Source organism: Trachinotus anak, unplaced genomic scaffold (assembly GCF_046630095.1).
Source record: "Trachinotus anak isolate AG129_WGS33_773 ecotype Australia unplaced genomic scaffold, CSIRO_AGI_Tana_v1 ptg000021l, whole genome shotgun sequence".
NCBI lineage: Eukaryota > Metazoa > Chordata > Actinopteri > Carangiformes > Carangidae > Trachinotus > Trachinotus anak.
This window is the reverse complement of record NW_027273872.1, coordinates 4,758,856-4,780,677: the sequence shown is the minus strand read 5'-3', so window position 1 is coordinate 4,780,677 and position 21,822 is coordinate 4,758,856. Positions and strand designations below refer to the sequence as shown.

Genomic DNA, 21,822 nt, shown 5'->3' with positions numbered 1-21,822 from the left:
CTGTTGATCCAGGTGCCATCTGATTATTTTTGGCCACCAGGAGTGTCAGGAAATCAGTGATAGATGTTCTGGGATAACCTTATCACCCCGTTAAACCTACCACAGACACAGGTAGCCCCTCCTGCAGGAAAAAAAAAGACAGAATTCATGAATTTAACATCTGTCAGCGCCGGTGTAACCTGATCTGTTCACTCCTTTTCTAAGTCTCTACTAATCTTTAATTACATGAGTGAAATGGCTGAACCCTGAGGTGAAAGATGTTTTAAAAAGGAGAAAACACTGCAGTGAAGCTTATCAGGAGCAGATACATGCGTCCTATATTCAGCTGTTAAAGAAAGGACAGATAAAAAGAAAATTAAATAAAATACAACCCACACCTTTGTGGCTGTGCTGGTGTTGTTGCAGCATGTGGTGCCAATCTTCACTGTGCCTGCCTTTAAGAAAACTATTATTTGTCATTATTTTATCATTTACTGCTTGATTAATTCAGCAGTGGCCTCTCTCCCTCTCTCATAGGTGTCTTTACATGCGTATATGTGTGCACGTCTGTTTGTGTCAGCGCCTCCTCTGTGGACCAAATTAGGTTTAAGACACAACTAGCATCCGCAGAGCAGTAACATAACCTTCCGCGCAGTTTGCATGAGACACACCATCTGTTGTATTGAGAGGTAGCAGAGTCACCGTCTGTGCGAATGCCCGCCATGCAGTCTGGCACCGTTTGAGCACTGCTCTATTTGGCATGACACTGGTTGTGAAACACCCTTCTCAGATCGCTGCGACTACACGACGCACCCAAACTTCCCTGTGTGTTTGACAAATACTGGAGGCCCTCTTTGGCAAACACCGGCGATGACAAGGTAGATTTTCTCCCTTGACATTTAAGGAGAGAGTCCGCCGCCAATATTGGCTGTCCTGCAGGAATTCAAGCTTTATCAAACCGCATTAAGCCTCCTGAAATATTCAAGCCAGAGAGACAGTGCCATTTCCGCTGTGGAGGAGAAGTTCTTGTAAGTTGTTTCAAGTCCGTCCCGTACCGACCCTCTGAGCTGTCAGAGGGGGGAAGAAAGAGAAAGAGGGTGTCCCCAGGGGTTCACACAGAACAACCACCACTCTGTTCGCAATCAGGCACATACATGGCGTCACTATCCTGGGACCAGTATATATGCATGGCCTCCTTCTTGGTCAGCTCTGTGAATGTATGGAGGTGTAGACAGTCCTGAAGCACATGTCACCGGACTCATTACGATTCGCTGCAACATGAACTCTGGTCTCCATCTCTAAATCACCGTTCTCCAATAAAAGCAGTGATTTCCTTGTGTTTGTGTGTCTGTTGTGATCAGTACACACGTCTCAAATATGACGACACCGATCACAGAATACAGTTTATGCTGTGACATGCTTTTTAAGGGGATTATTTCCTGCTGCAGACTTCCCATGTTTTTCTTTGGATGTCCAATGATTGGCAGTAGTGTAACATCATGCAGAGCCTAATACAAAACTCCTCAACTTGGGCAATGAAATAACACCATTAAAATTACGACTTGATGTTTACTGTGATGGATTATCCACCCAGGGAAACGTGTTTACCATACTGCACAAGAACGAATGGCAGCTAATGGCTCCTGAAATAAAGACAAAGAGCTCTCATATCTTAAATTATGGTAATTAGTGCAGAAGAGAAACAAGAATACTGCCACATAATTAAAACATTTCACCTGATTAGACCCCCTCTCAGGTTTGTGTAGGTGTATACAGAGTGCTTGATTGACATCTCCCTGACTCTACTTTTTTTTGTGCAAATGTCAAGGTTGGACAATTTACACCTTCATCATCGTTAAGCCCTGGTCACAGCAGGAAGTTTACCCATGCAACCTAGTGATATAGCTGGTGCCAGAAGCTTGGTGATGTAGTAACCATTCACAGGGCTAAGTGGTGAACAACTGCAGCCACTACGCTAGCGCTGCTCAGTAACATTAGTACGTTTTTCTTACAGCAGACATTTTGCCATGTCACAGTACCAAAGCAACGGATGCAAATGATAAAATGAATTGTGGCTGAATTCCATTTAGCTGCTTTAGTTTCGGGGTTTTGGTATTTGTGCATGCTGGGCGGCTGTCACAGCTTACTGAGACACTCGAGTAGAGCAGGGCCACTGTTAACGTCATCGTGACACCTGCTGTGACAGAGGACGTGCTAGCCTGTCGCTAGCAGGACAGATCAAGAGACGTACATACTCCAGTTCACATCAGCAGAGGAGGTTAAATAAAATAAGGTGGTGCAACACATCTAATGAGCGTCGATAGCTCTCTCTGTTGTCTCCGGCTTTCTGTTCCCTCCAAGGTCATAATCAGTGGCATGGTTTGGACTGAACGCGTGTGTCAAAGTTCACCAAAGTTGATGATGACACAAAAGATGTGCGCATAATTGCTTTAATTCCATTGAAAGCAATAGATTTTGGCGTTTTCAATGCTGGTGTGACCAGACATTTATAGTTGTTTTTTATGGCTGTGTGAGTTCAGAGATCCCTTATTGTACATGCTGGGTCACGATCATGGCTTACTGAGACACTTCAATATAACAGAGCTGTCATTACCTGTTATATGTTGCATTTGTGCTTTTCCTACTGTACTAAGCCAAAATGTCAGTCATGAAAAAAGGTCTCTTAGTACAAGTCATTTGATGCCTCGCTTAAATCCAAGCCTGGCCCTGCCCGACTTCAACCTGAACGAGGACTAATCAGGCAAAATAAATGAAAGCACTTGTGTGGCGGCGCCAACAACGTGTCGGACCTTTGAACACTCCCTAAATAAAACCAAAAAAAAATCCCTCAAGTAAACAAAAAGATAGGTATGCGTCAAATGGGACACTTTACTTTGAAAAGATGGAACTGAGGTCACAATGCTTTGGTTCGTTATGCAGAAGCTAGAAGTCTGTATTTGGCAGTGAGCACAGCTGCAAAATGTTAAAGCTGCTCCATCAGAGCCCCTGTTCCTCACCCAGTTCCAGCGCTTTGACGTACCAATAATTATGGTACAATAACTAATCCCTCATTAGTGTTATGTCTACGCTGCTCCAGCTCACAAAGATGGGAAATCAATGTGCCTTTGCCTGAAGCAAGAATGGAGAGCTGTCCATCTTCCATGTTCAAACAGCACCTACTCTCCATATTGAAAGATTGATCCTTGACCTACTGACAGTAACTTAGCTTCCCCAAGACAGAAGAGAAATGTTTTATGGGAGAGGGCATTGGCTGACGGAAATGAAGCAAAGCTGAGGTGATTCAGATCACGTTGGGTTGGTTTTTGTTCATTTGGGGGTTAAGAAAGACAAACCTCTCCACACCCGCAATCCACTGGGAGGGAGCCAGAGACTTTTAATGACTTAGAATAAAATAAACATTTTCCCTCTAATTCTCTCTAAACAGTTGACAGGGCTTTTTCATTCCTGCAGAATTTAATGTTGCTTTGAATTACAAATGCAGAAGCACATTGCAAATATGTACTTTACCAAAAGATCCCCATGGCACTGAGACGCTCTTTAAAGATTCATAAAGCATTTTCAGAGCCCATCTCCTCACGTTTAAGTACTCCAACTCCCAAAAGAGATGGTAATGTATTGTTCCAAATATTCTCATTGCAAGCTTGTTAGGGAGTTAAAATTGCAACCGTTGAGGCGTAAAGACATTTTACAGTTCGTCTTTACAATCTGAGGCCTCAGCAAAAAGAATAAAATAAATAAATTAAAAAAAAGAACTGAAACAACTATGGCTCTGAAAATGCTTGAATTAATATTGCCAGCTCATGTAAGGCCAGTGGAAGGCTGTAGTAGAGCAGCCATGAATGGCAGCAAAGATAACACCAGCAGGCTGAAATGGCTCTTCAGTGGTCTTCATTCTGTCTTCGGGACACAGCTGGATCATCCTTTTGGACCCGTGGGTTGCCTTTACAGACAAAGACACGCATGCACACACACATATACAGTAAAGCACACACGCTGAGTCTGGCTGATCCAACATGGTGACCCTTTGTTATCTGCTCCTGCCCAGCTTTGTTTGCATGGATCATCTGGAAACTCCATTTGTTGTTGGCGTTTTGGAGACATACTAAAGGGGCGAGTCAACAAACTCCAAATGCACATCCTGGCACACTGATGCTCTCCTCTGAACCATAAAATGAACAGATGGTGTGAAAGTTGAATTCTTAACACTAAAGAATCAATAAGTGTCTGTTTCAAAACAGTGAACAGCTCAGAAAATGAAGCTTTGCAGCTCTGGTAGTCAGTAGTGACCAGGAGCTTCTCTGTAGAGGCCAAGTGTTCTCGATTTTTTGTTGAACAAAAGAAAAATCTTTCAGTTTCTGATAAACAGAACAAAGTATTTTTTTTTAATTTTTTATCCAAAATGTATTTGGTAGCGTCCACCGACACACAGGCCCTCCAGGTGACTGTGTTTCACAAACCACCGACCTTCCTGTTATCATTACAAGTTGGGTCATTCTTATCATTTAATAACTGCTAAGAATAACTATGGCCAATTTAAGCAGCTCACAACCCAAAGCTATCTGACTTCGGAGGGAATCTACTAGAAGGGACTGCCTGTCTGTCTGCATTTTATTGTATAACCAATTAGAGCTGGGCTGTCGACACGAATTTGGACTATGAGAGGCCAAACTTTGAGCACAGAAAGCTAAAATGACACAGGAGTCTGGTTGAGAGTGCCCCAAATCTGCCTGTGGAAGCCCTGCAAGACCTCTATAAGAAAAAAGTCACCACTTTGAGAGAGGATATAGGCTGAAAAGTGCAATGCACTGACTATGATCATGACTGACATGTCAGAAAAGTGACATCTCATAACAGAGCCATAAAAAATGAATAATTAAGAGCTTAAGTGAATGGCCCTGAAATTTATCCCAAATGTGGACACATGCAGAAAAGTAAGCTTTTTAACAATATCCTCCACTTTAGTTCAAACTGGGAGCTCATCTTTCTCTTTTGACTCTTTTTTTTTTTTTATACAAAAATTCACACATTATATTGTATAAGCAAACTGAATGACAAGTGGTAGACCTTGAGCTGACGATAAGGGACAATGGAGTAAATGCCAGGAATGATAAAAAGTCAAGACTTTGTCTCACAATACAGCAGTGAAAATCCAGTGCAGTAAAAAGTATAAATGAATCTGAACATTTGGAGTGATGTTATATAAAATTCGCAGGAAAGAATTAGAAAATACTAGAAAAATGTCATGAGAGCATCAGTAACTGGTATAATTACCACGGAGAAGGTTAAGGTCACCGTGCACAGGCTGTGTGTCCCTGCAGGAATGTCACAATAAGGTTTTTGCTGCAGAATTTAACTTGTGTCACACTTTATTACCGGTACAGGCTCCCTCACCATGTAACCGGGCTGTTTAATGCCCTTTTCCAGCACAAACTGTTTTCTCTCTCACCCTCCCTCCTGCCAGTGGTTCTTCCCGGCAGCTCTCAGCATCTCTCCAGCAGCAGACTCAAGGACTTGTGCGACCACATCGACGCGCAACAGAAGGCTCTCTCTCCCCCTCTCTCTCCCCCTCTCTCTCTCCCTCTCTCTCTCTCTCAGCACCGGACCGTACAGCGCACAGGAGCAACTTTCACTCGCATCGTTACGCATGGCTCTGGCTCTGGCTCTGGCTTTGAGCGAAAGCGCGGCTGTAACAGCGAAACTACTGGGATTCTAAGAAGAATAAATCACAGCAACAAGAATCTAAAAAGACGGTTCAAGGATTTTTTTTAACCCCCCGCCCCCCCAAAGAGATTATTCCCCCTTGTGCCAATAATGATCTCCACATGCGTAACGGGATGTTGTCTTGTTGCAGTGTAATTATTCAGCTGTAGGTGTAGACCCGACGCGTTATCTGACCTCTCATTTCACACAGAGATGGACCTGTGGGGACTTTATCTGTTTCATCTCATAACTTTGGGTAAGTGATTACTTTTTTTTTTTAACGATCTTTCTCTAACGTGGAGAAAATCCAACCTGCTCCATTTACCGTTTGATTAAAACAGTCTGGTTTGATCGGTCGTTCAGCCTTTTGCCATATGACCGCTTACAGAGCTTCATGTAAAAACTCCCATTTTCACAAAGATGTGTTAGTTAGCACGGGTTTATTTCCAGTCTCACACTGTCTCAGTTGTGCGCCCCTGTATGTTGGGAAACGGAAAGGAGCCTCTGCCTCTGTGTGCGCGCCTGTGCGTGTGCGCGTTTTTTGAGGTCCGTGTGCATGAGGGAAAAACTGCATAAAAACATGTGTGGATCATACATCTGGCTTCCTCTTTATGCCTTTCTCCTGACTGCAGTGTGCCCCCCCGTCCACACTGGAGTCAAATTATAAAAAGGTTTGCGTTGCACAATATTGATCACACTGTGATATTCAGCAGCGTTGTGCTGTGCTACACCGTCATCTCAGCCGTTTACCTGATACATGCATTCAAAGTTTGACAGCAGCGCTGTTGTTTATCCTGGTAAAAGTCATCGTCCTCAGCAGTGCCTCTGCCTCTGCCCCTGCAGTGAGTGTCACTAACCCGCTCTCCGTGTAACTGAATGAAGCTGGATTATTGATTTTTGTGGCAACAATCTACAGTCTTGTGAGAGGGGAGCTGTGTGTTGTTGGCTCTCAGTGTCTCTTTGCCACCACACACAGATGTGTCAGTCTCAGCCCTGCTGCCACGGTGCTGCCTAATAGCATCATACCCACCAAGTCATCATTTTAATTGGCGCCTGCTTTCCTGCTTTAACAAAGGCGGGAATGTCCATTATATCTTACCTCTTTATTCATTATTAATATCCTGTTTGGAGGTCATTTGGTAAAATGAAAGGAGATGCCAGTCAGGAAAGCTGAATGGAAAAGAACAGTTTGCTTTTTCAATAAGCTTGATTCTTCTTCATGACCTGATTTATTTAGGGCCATTTGGCTTGTAATGGATGATTAGACATGGAGATGGTAATGTTCTCCTGCCGTTATGCTGAAAAGAAAAACAGCTCAAGGTTCGTACTCCTGCATATCTAAAATAAAGTCCTGCTCCACTCAGGATAAATTACTTAAAATGAACTTTATTCTAAACATCATGCAGGCGTTGATTCTCGCCTGTTTGGAGATCTGCTGAAATTAATTAGCCAAGACCAAACTGCAAAAGGTCAGAAACTACAGGCTGTTTGGATGATTCAACCCATTTATGTGGCATTCTGGGCAGTTTCAGTGACATCCATGGAGTTTATACGGACAGAAAGCCGAGCTCACACATTATCCAGCTCCCCTAACTGCTCCAGATACCTGCAGGCCAACACTGACAGATCTCAAAATAACCACGATTTTACAGAAAGAGCTCTCAAAGCAAATATTAGGAGAAGTATTTCTCAGCTGGGAATAGTGGCCATTTGAGGTTTGGCATTGTTGGATTATTTCTTGGCTTTTGCTGCCTTTCTTTGTTGGGCTAAATCACGTTATAACAGCCAAAGGTTTCTCTGTGCTTTATTGTGCTCACTGTTTATTGAACACAGACCCAGATGATGATCTAAATCTTGAGTTTATTTTTTGCAGCTATCAAATACAGCCAGGCAGTTTGAGGCCTTGTAATCGATGCAGGCACCAAATTTAAAGTATAATATCATTCAAAATATCTGCATGCAAATCATAAAAGTGCTAGTGATGAATACTGCAACAGCTGAAACGATTAGTCGAATTAATTGATTAGTGGATCGACGGAAAAAATATCAAAACAGTTTAGTTAAATAAAAAAAAAAAAAATCAGTTTCTTTTTCTCAAAATGAGATGATTTGCTGCTTTAATAATGCAGACTGAATCTTTTTTTGATTTTGGACTGTTAGTCAGACAGAATGAGATGGGACGGAATGTCGAATGCGAATCAGCCAATATTTTTACACCTAGCTCGGTTTATTGAAGCCTGCTCATTGGCTCTCTGGCATGTTGGTCTGCTGAGCTGAGGCATGAACCTCGAGCAGCGATGATGTTCAGTCCAGGGCTGCAGGTCCTGAAGAGGACATTCATCTCGCAGAGGGCCAGCTTGGATTCTGAGGAGATGTGGAGTTCAGACTGAATCACTGTTGCCTCCACTGTTATAAGAAATAAAAATGAATCCCAAGCAAGTAGTTGACTGTCCCAGCTTTGATCTTATCTGTAAGATAAATGTGCAGAGGAGCTCATTTTGACAGATCCGCACAGAGGCTTGAAATGATATAGAATTAAGCACAATTGCACAGTGTAAGTCTCTCAGATAAGCTTTTTTCTGCAGTATTAACTTGAAAAGGCAGAAGGTGCACCACAGCCACATCACGACAGCTTCATATCAAGATTCAAGTCCCTATTGTGGGACAAGGTGATTGAATTTAATATTAATGGGTCAAACCGAGGGCGCAAGGAGTGATCTCTAGTGGCACTTGGTTGCAGCGGAAAAACCACTAGCAGCTGACAAGGATATGCAAAGTGGTTCCAACGCTTCTAATTATTTAAATTTTTCTGATTAAGGCCTGTCATAGCTTTTTAGTTGTCTTCAGATTTTTTTTTTTTAACCGTGTAAAAATCAACTATTTTTAATCTCCCTCCTCCATCAGATCTGCTTTTTAACTGCAACAGTACCCAGCTTCAGCCGGTGATCATGCTGTATTTTCTTGATTTAATGGTTTTGACATTGTGGGATATGACCTGTGTCTTTAATGGAGACAGATAAGTACTGCCAAGCATGCTATTACCAAGCATATTGGCTGGCCTCTTGTAGAGGATTTGTCATGAATCTCATTTGAAGCGCAGGTAGTACCCAAGGTGAACACACAACCCATCACATTTTCATGTGGCACAGATAGGTCACTCCATAACCGCCGGTAAAATGGTGAGAGGAGATGGTGTTAGGAGCTCTACCTACACATTAACACCACTTTAACACAGGAACTGCGTGTATAACAGGATAATAATAATTCATGCATTGGTTGTGCATTTGGACATAACTAACTGCTGTTGGTCGGGGTTAAATACCTAATCATCCAAATTCACTTCCACACATATCATTATTAAACTACTTAACAGTGGGGTCCATCAGTCTGAGACCACTTTCCCAGACCTCACTGTAATCATATAGCTCTTGTGCATATACCCAGCAGGCATGTTCAGTTTCAGTTACAAAATGGGTGTTGCAATATTTGCATCAGAGATTCAGCATAGATGGAATTGTGCTGGTGTAACTCTGTGGCTGTTTAAAATTGTTTTGCCACCTTATGAAGAGTTAATGAAATAACTCACTTTCTACAATCATTTTTTAAGTAATTCACAGAGCAAAGCTTCATGTCTGATGGGGCTTCAAATCATAGATTCACTTTGTTTTATGGGCCCTGTGGTCCCGGAATAAGTTCCAAGAGAGGAATAATGTAACTGTCTTCATTTCCTAGGGACTGTCCTGGGTCCTGCCACTCACATCTCAGTGATTCAAATGAACAAAGTGAAATAAAAAATGGAAACTGACTGTGATTATCAGGCGATTATGTTTTACTCAGTGGTCAGCAGCTAAACACTGAAAATACTAAGGAACGTACACTTTCTGAGTGTTTCTATTTACAGGTACCAGCAGCCAGATCACCAAATATGGAGAAGAAGAGTACTCATAGTTGCCAGTTTATATCAATGAGGATGAACTTCATATAGAAGTATACCTCTCAGTATAGTGCAACACAGTTCAACAGCACTGCAGCCTCTTTAAAACCCGTAGAAAGAAAATCTCTCTCTCTCTATGTATATATATATATATATATATATATATATATATATATATATATATATATATATACACACACACACACACACACACACACACACACACATACATACATACACACGCATACAAACAAATAAATCATCAATGTAAATTAGATCATTATTGCCTCATTAGGTAGTAAAACAATGACGGAACCATAGGAATGGATGAATGGATGATTTTTCTGTACAATAAACAAACATGAGATGATATGTTGCTATGAATACTGTTGCTAGGGACACTAAAGAAAAAGTACATCAGGGTCATATAAATTTAAAACGACGTTCACAACAGTTTGGCTCACAAACAACTTTCATCAGTGCATGATCTGCCTTACTGCCTGAGCAAAAACTGTTTCAACAAAAACTGAAATTTATAACCTCAGTGAAAGTAGAATTTATTGCAGAGCTGTTATATTAGACTGCATTAGTCTGAGCAAAGTGTACTGGACCTAATTAACTTGCAACTGAGTGTATACATGTGTATTTACTCATGTTACCAAATGGATTTCTGCCAGTGTTCTTTGTGATTAGACATTTTGCAGTTTCAAGAAAACTGAATCTGGAAATTAAGAACAGGTTCTAAAAGTTCAAATATAGCTACTATATATACTAATTAAGTACTGACTTTCCTTCACTTCTGTTTAACAAACCTTTTAGGGAAAATGAATGAATCATAAAATAGTGTCACCAAATTACTTCTAGTATTTATTACAGGATTATTTTAGGAATCCATGTTGACAAATCTGAACTTTAACAGAATTACATTTGTCCTCACTTGGTATAGCAGTCATTTTGATAACACAAACATTTCTGATAAGGATCCTTTGAATTTGGTTATTAAATAATTAGGACTAAGATATCTACTGAGTGTTACATTTTATTATTGAACTATTAACTGTGTCCCAGATACTCTATCTGAATGACCTCAAACATATCTTTGCCATTTATTTTCTGCCATTTCTTACAACATAGTAACTGACATATAAGCCAATACCATTATACCTGCACTGCTGGGCCTGTCGACAACAGCCAGGCTGTAAGAACTGGACTGATCTTAAATTGTGAATCTTTACATTAAGTAGGCCTTTAATATAATGCAGTAAAACAGGCGAGGAAACAGAGAAAATATACTATGGATTTCCACCTAAATGATAGCTGTGGTCATGACTTAATGCGTCTGTTCTAACAGTTCCTTTGCTGGAGCTTTACAATAAATTATTATTAGACCTCCGGAGTCAATGTTGCATCTCATGAGCCTCGTGGTATACAGGAAATAAAACTCTATAAAAGGACATGAGTTTTCCATCTAAAAACCTATCGATACATTTCAGTAACATTCAGTCACAGGCAGAACTGGGGGTTAAAAGCTTTAGAGACAGAAAGGCTGTTTCACTTTTCCTGTGGGCTGCCTCTGTTCCTCAGCCAGTCAGAGCCCTTAAAAAAAAACCTTTGTATTTAATTATTGAAGTTTTAAAATCCGCTGTTGAGCTGGTGCATTGCCATTCATCTGATGTCAGTCAGCCTGACGGCTCTGACCTTTAATGGAGACATTATTCAATTTCTCAAATAATCTGCCTATAATATTAAACTATAATAATTTCAAATGGTAGATAAAGTTTGGAGTAAAAGTGCTGCTCAGGCCTGAAAGTCTGAGGCAAGCCATGACAGTGTCTGAGGCTGCTGGGGGGAGGGTTACGACCAAAGACATACCATTGATTAGGCGTGATGTATGTGGGTGAAAAATAAATGAGTCTGAGTTTAAAGCCCTCATCCATTATTGTAGTCCAGAGCCTCCAGTTATATCACTGTTCCCTCATTACTGAGTGTGTTTACATTTGGAGAATTACATGATTGAACGCATTCTGTAGGGAGAAAATGACCAACAACAAGTAATAAGGAAACACAATATATGACTTCATTAAGCTTAGCGGCTTAAAGGTCCTGTGAACGTTCGTCCTTGCCACTAGATGTCGCACTCGACCACCAGCACCTCAGACAAACGCTTCGTCAGCCACACCTCCAGCCTGGGATCAGCCGGTGTGAGGGAGCCCAGTGGAAGCAGCCACTAAACACACAGGAAGAAGCTCAACTGAATAACAGCAACAATCCAGCCACAACCATAAGCCCACGCTAGCATTGCTGTCATTTACTCCACGGCAATGCTGACAGTTAGCCAGCTAGCGATAGCAACATCTGCTGAACACACTCATAATATAGGTAACAGCAAGATAGCTCAAGTTATCGTGCTACTGTAGCAGATCACAACAGAAAAGTTACTTACACATGGAGGAGAAGAAAAACCATTTCAGAGTCAAGCTGGAGCCGTTTAGCTGCTCGTAGGTTTCTCCATCTCGGTAAAGACAGACCAGTATTGGCTCCACGGTCGGACTGGAAAAGAAATTCAGCCCCAGAGTTGTCCGCTGAGACCCGGTGCACAAATGAAACTGACGGAGCCAGTAAAAACTTCAGCGAGAGCCAAATATTTTTGGTAGAGACCAAAACTGAGCTAAAGCAGCGTCTCCCAGACATTGATTTATTTGTGGCGACCGGCCACAATATCAACATTGATTGCCACATAGGAAGGAATTGTTGTTGGCTTTTCCCTGCAGAGGAGATGGCTAGCATATCTGCTAGTCGATACTGACCGCTAATGCAAGTGGGTAACATTAATGCTAAATCTTTACCTCTGATGCAATCCAGATGAATATCTTAATGAGGAGGTGCAAAGACAGCCTGGACCAGAGGTAATAGCAAAGCAGAGCACCCAGAAACTTAGGAACCAGTTGTTTCAGATGCACTTTACCCCTAGTTTCAAAAGTGGCTCTATAAAGAAAGTTTTAATTACTTAATTAAGAAGATACACGTGGGAAAGCTGAACAATCCGACTACCGTGATTTGCTGTCCAATTAATTTGTTTCATACATTTCCAGGCTTCAACCAGTGCTGCTGCAGCAGCTGAAGCAGCAAGAGAAGGTCAGGAAGGGACAGTTTTAGCTAATGAAGAGAGCTGTAGGAGAGGAGGAGGAGGTCGGCAGCCAACATGCTGCTGTGGGAGAGGCAGCTGGGGCAAAAGCAACAGGTGAGATTGACAGCAAACGTGGACATAGAGCTGTTTATGCCACTCAACCACAAGCCAGTTACCGGTTTTAATGTTGTGGATATGTGCAGTGGAGCATATTATTCACAGTGTTATAAAACAATGAAACAATGGATATGCACTGGATGTGCAAATAAGCAACTGTTTGCTAACAGTTACCTGATTAACCCTTTACGTGGTCGGCAACTTGTTTCTGCTGCCCCCTAGTGGCTAAACCATAGTGATTTAACAGATTAGATAGAAACTGAATATTAATCTTGCAAAATGTGCAACATATTTTTCTGCATTGTGTGTGCTAAACATTCCCCACACCTCCACTTTATCATAGAAACTGTCCTAGACTGCCAAGCTCTCAAATATCATAGAGAAGAGCAGCAAAATTACTGCACCAGTTTAGAATTGCACTTGTATGAAACTGTGGGACAAGATGGATGTTTTTTTAACGGATTTCAAACAAATCGAAATTGATGCAGCAGAACCAGAGTTGCTTTTTTAAAAATTATTATTCCACACATTCTCCTTCCTTCATGTTGACACTGTGGTCCAAGAAGTAAAGCGGTCTTAAACTTTTGGACCCTACTCTACATTAACCACAACTCAACTTGACCACCAATGCTTCAGTTGGAGATTCAGGAGTGTGGAGGCCAATGCAGCCTCAGGCAGCGATGAGGAAGACTTCTGGTAAGCTCACTTCTGTCTAACTCCACACCCCCCAAGATTTTTTTCTGGGAGTTTTCATCCCCAACTGGTGAGACTTCACACAGCGCTCTCTGGAGCCACAAGAAGGCTTTATACACTTTTTTCACACATTGTACTCCCCAAGAACTGTGAACAGACTTTGGTGTGAAAAATCAGGAACTGCAATTAGTAATGTTAATTATTACCAGCTCTCATGCTAACAATGTGAATATTGTGATAATATATACCACAGAGGATATATTTAATGGCATTGGGTCTTACAAAAACTAGCTTGTAATATGTACATAGAATATAAATGTTAGAAACAACAGTCTTCAGTGGTCAATAGTGCCAGATCAATATTTTCCTTTCATTTGCCTTTTCCTCTAGGTTTATACAGAAGTAAACACTGAAAGGCTGGCCATGTAACAGTAACCACTCACAGGTTTTGGCAAGAAAAAACCACTGTGGTTAAAATTGGAGGTCTACAACCTACCTCATGATTAAATGATGCTTGGTGGTTGTAAATCAATCTTTCCGACAGTCCATTCGGTTTAGTTTGATATTTTCGCAGAACTGCTCAGCAAGCAGTTTGTTTACCTCTTTGGTCTGCGAGTTGCACTACTGGCCGAAAAGTTGAGGGTTTAGTGAAAGAAAAGCACGCTGCATGCCAATATAGGAAGATGATGCTGCTCTGTTCTTTGGAGATGCTTCAAGATTAACTCAATATACACAATATATTCTCAATACCATGCAGTGTCTGCTTTCGCCCAGCCCCCTTTCCTCTGGCTTATGCAACATTACCCTCAATCATCATCTTTCAGGTCAGGGTCGGAGATCTCTGCCTTGATTGTCTGCTAAATGTAAGAAGATGCCCTCGGTTGCACTGGTTGGTTATGGCTCCAAAGACAGAGAGGTACTGACTGTATAACACTCACTCAGCGACTGATATTTCGCAGAATGAGATTCCTTTAATCTGCTTAACACATTTATTGAAAAGTGATCACCAAGTGAAGAGATAGACGGTGAAAATGATACAGTGATTGCATAACTAGGGCTCCTGATCACACTAAAAACTTCATCTCCCTCTCCATTAGGCCTGTTATGAAATTCACAAAATGGCTCTGAGGTTGCAGACATGCAGTGGCCTCTAAGGGCCAAACAGAGGCTCATTAGCTCAGTCTCTCTCAGTGGTTATCCTGAGAGAAAGACTGTTCCAGACAAGCAGGCACAGCGCCATTGTGACACAATTTCAAATTGGTGGGGGCTTAAGCTCCACTTCCTGCCTCCTTGTTGTATTTCTGGGACACTGCTAAGTCTATTTGGGGTGAGTGAAGTTTCATGAAGATAGATGGAAGCAAATCTTGGAAGGCTACATGCGACAAAAGGTACAAGGACATATTTTTTCAGGTCTCCCTCCTCCAGTTAGCTGACTGTGAAATTAGTATTTTCATTGCCACAATCAGGCCAGGGAGTGGACATAAGTTATTTTACTTCAGATTCAGATTTACTCTGATTCAAACACCGGTGTTATATCAGCTAACACTTACAAGACTGCAGATGTAATCCTCTTAAAAACGATAAGATTGGCAGATGTGAACTTTTGTGTTTGTGTAAATAAGAGTTCATCCTTCTCATTGTCAATGTAATAAGCTTCAGCCAATTTTGAACTTCTCCTTTCCTCTTTGACTTGCTGGCATTAATAAGCACAGAATACAGCCAGTGAAGTGACTTTTTGATGAACCAGTCATCTGTCCTGTTTTTTTCCCCTCCTCCAAATAGAGATGACAGCTGCTGATATTCATTCTTTTTTCCCCCTTTCCAACTTTCCTGAGGTAAAGAGCCACTGCATCACAGAGTGATCAGCTGCTCGGGCAGCTTTGTGTAACAGTATATTCCACAGTAGAGGCACTAATTACAGCTTAAATAACGGTATTAAAAGCCTATGAAAATATTTACATATTATGGTTCTGTGGAGTTTCTTTAACCAAACAATTATATTCCATAAACACTGGCTTATTATGTTGCCTCCTAAGTTTTCCTCTGTGTTAAAGTGTGAGCCAAGAAGTGCAGAAAAGTTTATGAACCGACCTCAAACCCAGAAAGGGAGCTTAGACAACATTGCTTGCAAATGATGGATGCAGCTGGCTTGTATCATTGTGGTCCCAACACAGGTTTTATGACAGGCGGGATGAACAAGCTGACTAACTGAATTTCTTGATATCTGAAGCTGTGCATATGCACTATATGCTGTATTAGTGCTGCTCTTTAATTGAAATAGGTGCAGCCTCAAACTTTTTAGTATTTAATTACTGTTTCATTATTTGTTTACAGGCACTGAGTGAATGCCAGTGAATTACACCGCAGCTCAGCCAGCAAATGGAATAGTTTCTTATCAGTGTTCCCAGACTAGACCATATACCAGCCGAGCTCTGGCACCAAACAGTTTTTCACTAAAATTAATTCGGCATCTTTTATGCCTAGGAGGAGCTCTTCAGTTAATCAAATCAGTGAAATTAGTTTGGGGCCTCATCGTAGCAACAATAAAAAGGAATGACTGGAAATGCTTCTTTGCACTATATAAAGTGAATTATTGTCTGGACCGAGAAATGTGAAATACAGGAAATGGCAGAGTGGCAATAAGATCCTAACTGAAGAGCAAGCCATGGACCCCTGCTCTGAACCATGTCGCCGTGCTACGTCCCGACTGATACTGTTGTTACTGATGTATAGGAGAAGAAACCTCAGTCCAACCTTGCTCACTGTATCTGAACAGCAGGTCCATGAGGTGAGAAGGGAAATAACTAAATTACTTAAGTCTAATGCATCCACATACAGAAATCAGTTCTCTCAGGATAAACAAAAACATCTGCAAGTGCCAGAAACTGTCCAGTAATATTGATTTGTGTCTGTATATTTACAACAGTCAACAACAATGAGAGCTCTTTGTGGAAAGGATGAATGGAAGCCTATGTCTGAGCTATGTGGGGGGTTAAAAAGCAACGTTTGTCTCAACAGGCTCATTGTGTGGTTACAACCACCAACACTTATTTTTTATGAGTACATCTTCACTTTGCCTTTGCTAATATCACCAGCTCTGCAGTGGACAAAGCTTCTATTTTTCATATATTTGATGATTTTTCCAAACATGTGGTAAACTGACTCAGTGATTCACAGTCTCCTCTGAGTGAGAGGGTCCTGGGTGTTACATGGAGGTTGCACGTTCTCCTTTCACGTCTCCTGTTTCCTCCCACGATCTGAAAACACACAGGACAAGTGAACTGGAAACTACATTTCCCCCAGGTCAGAATGCAAACATACTTGCCTGTGATGCATGTATCAGTTCTGGTTGGAGTGTCTCTCCACCCCTCTACGACACAGCCTACAACTAAATATGCACAGACGATGGATGGATGAATGTATTCCTACAAAATGCAGGTTTGATCATTGTGAACCACCATTCTTCTGGCCTAAATTCTTTTACATAGTAGAAGTTTTCCCCAACCGAATCAAATGAAAATATTTAGCTTGTGCATTTGTCCACCCACGTCTGACTCGGAACAGTTAAAACATGTCTCTCCATGTAAAACTCATGTGGCATTACAGCTTTAACGGTTTATGCAGCAGAGGTATTAGCTCTGCAAAGGCCTTATTCCTCTCTGCTTTTGCACAAAACAGTGCTGATTAGTCAATCAACCGGTTTGTTGAACAACAGAAAGTCATTGATTAAGGAAACATGTCAACCATTCACAGGCTGCAGCTGTGAGGATTTGTTGCTTTTCTTCGTATCACATGACAATGAACTGAATGTCTTTGGATTTTGGATGGGTGGTCACTGACAGCGTCTGACAAGCAATCAAGAAATTCATCAACGATGAAAACAAAAGTGTCTCTCACTGCAAGCAGCTCATTCGTCCGATCACGGAGCATTTGTTGAGGCTTGGTCTGGATTTCCAAAACATATGCATGTTCTGTACATTTGAGTCCACCAAACAAACACCCCCCTGTGATGATTAGTCAACTTGTGTTCTGCTGTGTAATAAGATTACAGAGGTTGGACTGCTTGACTCCTCCAGTGTTCCAGGAGAGGAAACACACCATTACCAAGGCAGCAGACAGGAACCGGCTGGAGGGCACCTGTCTGCGTGAGCTACAGTGGATTTACAACATCTGCTCCATGCAGGAAAGGATGCCACCTCCGCTCACCACGATTTGATTAATTATTTCAGATGTAGAGAATGACACAGCCAACCAACTGCAAATATTGAGCGCAGAAGATCCCCGTCTCACTTTGAGGTCAATGATACTATTGCAGGAAGATGAGTTATTAAGGCAAGCTGTGGCTGCACATTTACATGTGGTTGGAAACCTCAGTGAGATTGTTATACATTCACAACTGTCTTTTGACACAGCAGCACTTCACATACCTCATTAATGGCCAGCACGTAACAAGATATTGGCCTCGTTTGTGGAGCCCTTTGACTCTGTCACCACCCCGTAGATCCAAATCCCTTCCCACTCCATGCCTTGTTAGGCCCTAATTAATTGGATCAAGAGAATGCCACTAAGCGTTTGACAGCTCTCTGTGAGTGATAACTGTGAAACCAGAGCCACATTGCCATGGACATGCCCCTGGAGAAGAATCACCCCACATTAGCTCCATTGACTCTCTGCCACCAACGTCCGTGGGGATTCAACTCTGCTGCTTTGATAAGATGCAGGGAGACCCTGCTTTGAAAGCTGTGGTAAAAATATCTTCTAAAGAGTTAGCATAATAAAACAATTTATAAGTTTATAATTCCTAAGATTTTCGTGACATTTTAGCTGTGCAGAGCAGCAACTTGGAAACAGCTCGGAGGTTAATGTGTAGTCTGAATGGGCCGTGTTTCAAACTTGTTCCATTGTCTGACAACGGAAACAGAAAAACATGTAGAAGGAAACAGCTTTATTTGAAAATTCGACCTAGTCTTGTTCCTATTGCAAGTAGTTCTTGACATAACTAATAAAATTAAAAACTGCTGTAAAATGAAAAGAACAAAACTTTTTAAATGGTGGTTTTGTTGATGTCCTGTGATTCATGAGCAATGAGCCATGTTATAGAAGGTCTGCAGTCTGTCTGATGGCCTCTAAGCCAGGGGTAGAAATATACAGCAAGACCCACTGCTTGCATGTAGAAAACAATTTGAAAGGTCTGAGGCTGTGATCTCATGCGTGGAAGTTTCTTTGGCCAAATGACCTGCTCATTATCTGCAAAAAAAAAAAAAAAGCCAGTAGAAGGTAGAGAAGCCCAGAAGTCTCTACTCCAAGTTTTCTGCAGCATTGTCATTGCTTTTGAGATGTTGATCCATTGCCCCACAGTTCTCATGGTCTGCATCGTAATGAGACCCAGCTTGATATCAGTTACACCATCACACGATCAGCCTACAGAAAAAGAAGGGAGCTTCTGAGCCAGGTTGAGAGGGGGAGGGAGGAGGAGGAGGAGGAGGAGGGCGGCTGTATGGGTTTGAAGAACATGATATTACCTGACTCTGTACTTTGGTACATGCCCTCTGAACCTGGGAGGAACGCCTGTTTGGGGTTACAGACACAACATATGGGGAGGTTGGACAAAAACAAAAGGTAATGTAAAAGCTGATGTTGTTCTCTTCAGGACATTACAAGGCCACATTTTTTTTAAACCTGGCCTCAGAAAACAAAGGTCATTTCTTGACAAAGCAACAATTACACCCTGAGTTTTCTGAGCTTATTGCAATCACACGAACAGCCACAGAACACTTGCAGGTCTCTTGATAATACTGATCTGGATGTACTATTTCATAGTATTACATGTGATGAGATTGTAGCAGAGCATCCTTTTGGGAAATGACACCACTGAAGCAAAGGTGACATTTTAAAGTGTAAATATTGTAAATACAGAAAAACTCCTAATTACTGTTCTCAGGTCATGGATCTTATGTGCTTCACTTCTCCTGTGAATACACTCTAATCACACCGTTTTCAGTTCTATCTTTACGAGATATTTAGCTATAGTGCAGCCTTCCTTGAGTGTGGACCTTCAATGGGGAAGTCTATCTTTTTTTTCCTTAATCAAACAGGTTAATTAGATTAATGCGCCTCTATTCATTAATTTTTGAACAGATGAACGCACCAGGAATCCTTGGGGATTCCTGGTGCTGAGAAGTGACACACTGCATTTATTATGCTAGCCTTCACATTGTTGGTATTCTGGGACAAAGAAAAGGAAGGAAAGCCATCTATGTGATTATCATACAGATGGTAATATAGCACTCAATGAAAGTGTGGTCAAATCCCAATGTCCCCCCTAAGGCCTAAGCCTTGAACCATGAACCAATTGGTGTCATGTGGTAAATGACTGAGCGCAAAAGTCTGCAGGGGCTCAAAATGGTACAAAGAGGAATGGGACAGCACTTTGGCGCTGGTATTAACGTCCGTCTCTGGTGATCTGATCACAAGTGGTCAGCTCAAAGTTCAGGTGTGAACGCACCCAGGAAGCATTGAGGATGCATTTAAGATCCGATCACTCAGACCACATGTGGAGTTAGTCTGGGTCACATGTGGCCACAGTCTTTTAGCAGTGTGAAGGCAAACGCGTCCTGCACCGCATTGAAGGACCGTCTCCTCTGTCACAGTTAATTAGTCTTGTCACAGTTTCATAATGAACCGAAAATTATTGCTACTTCAAATGACTAAAACTTTATGTCAGTGTAGAGCTGTATGCAGAAAGCAATGATTCACTCAGCCCCTCCATGCCCCGCACTCTCTCTCCCTCTCTCACATTCACACACACACAGATTGAAAACGAACCCGTCTGTCAAACTGGCTAAAAACAACAACGCATAACTGTTTATTTGCATATGAAGCGGGGAAACGAGATGCGATCACAAGTGGTACCTCGACATGCGAAGACACATTTTAAAGCTGTGTCTGAACCGATGTGCTAGGACTGAAGACGCAGGTTAATGCCAGGTCTGAACAGGGTCTTTGTGACTATCACATTACCTAGAAGACGCCACAGTGTGTCGTGTGAGATTGTTTGCTTTGAACTTTTCATTTTGCATTTTTTATTTCCTCCCTTCACTCCATGCTTGTAAACAAAAAAATAACATTGGATCAGATCTGATGAAAGCAGATTTGGAATTCATCATCATGCCAGACCTAATTAAACTGTACTCTGTGATGTAATGTCTTTTTTCTTGTCATGTTAACATTTGGATTAATTCCTTTCTCACTTATTTGCTAACCATTCTTCCACTATTGTCTCCTTTTTTCTGTTTTATGCTGGTTGTTTAATCAGTTTTTAATGCTGCTTTGTGTCACCTGGTAACCATGGCAATCCCTCAACGTCAGCGAGTCTGTGAGGATGGACACCGAGATTAGTTTAATGTAACCGATGCGTGAATTTGTCCAAAGGCTTTACCCAAGTACAAAAGCAACTGAAATGCATAGTAATGACAAAGAGGAAAATAGCCGTCTTAATGTCTTTCTTCCCTGCCACTTATTCTTTATCTCTTCTCTTTCTCTGCGTAATTGTTCCTTGCAGTCACTAAAACCCTTTTCATACAGAAGACGTGCGTATGATGTGAGTCAAATCAACGCACGTTAGACCCACTCAAATACGACAGCTGACATTCATCTCTGGTTGTCACAGTCAGCAGACTCTCCTCTGCAGCTCCATATAATACATTTACATCAAATAATTACAAAACAAAGCTAAGTTTCTGTTTCACCTCTCTTTCTTCTAATATGCACACACTTGTGTGTTTTCTATTTCTTTTTTTCTCACGTTCTCTCTTGCTCCTTCTTTCTGTTTTATTTCTTCTTTTTTTTTCCAGCTCTTTGTTAAATGACATTTATAAGTTAGTGTAATTAAATCAATTAACTTCACTGACAGAAAAGCCAGTTCACAAGAGCAGCATCTGACTCCCGTCCGGTCTTGGTTGAGGGAAAAGTCAGCTGGAAATATTTTTCCCCCACCTCAAATTCCCATTTGAAAAAAAAAATCTCTTATAATGATATTTTCAATGTTGCTCAAGACAGAAACGCAGCAGTCGCCTGGATAATGCAACTTTTCAAAAGCCTCACGCTGTGGCCACTGGCTACTTCAGCGTTGTTTCAGAGAAATCATGTTTTGTTTTTCCTTTCAGTTTGGCAAGCAGGATGCCTCTAAACACTACAATTCCCATGAGCCTCGGCTGTTATCAAGAAGAAGATGTGAGTCAGAAGCTTTAGT

The 21,822-nt window shown here is 41.5% G+C and overlaps 1 protein-coding gene across 1 annotated transcript in view; it reads left to right on the top strand.

Moving 5' to 3' along the window:
• Positions 1–5,595: 5,595 nt before the first annotated feature.
• Positions 5,596–21,822, top strand: part of gfra4b (GDNF family receptor alpha 4b) — a 42,581-nt gene continuing 26,354 nt past the window's right edge. The window contains exon 1 of the mRNA XM_071458098.1: positions 5,596–5,956. Coding sequence (XP_071314199.1) covers positions 5,914–5,956 — 43 coding nt within the window. The 5' untranslated portion in view covers positions 5,596–5,913. The remainder of the gene's footprint in view (positions 5,957–21,822) is intronic.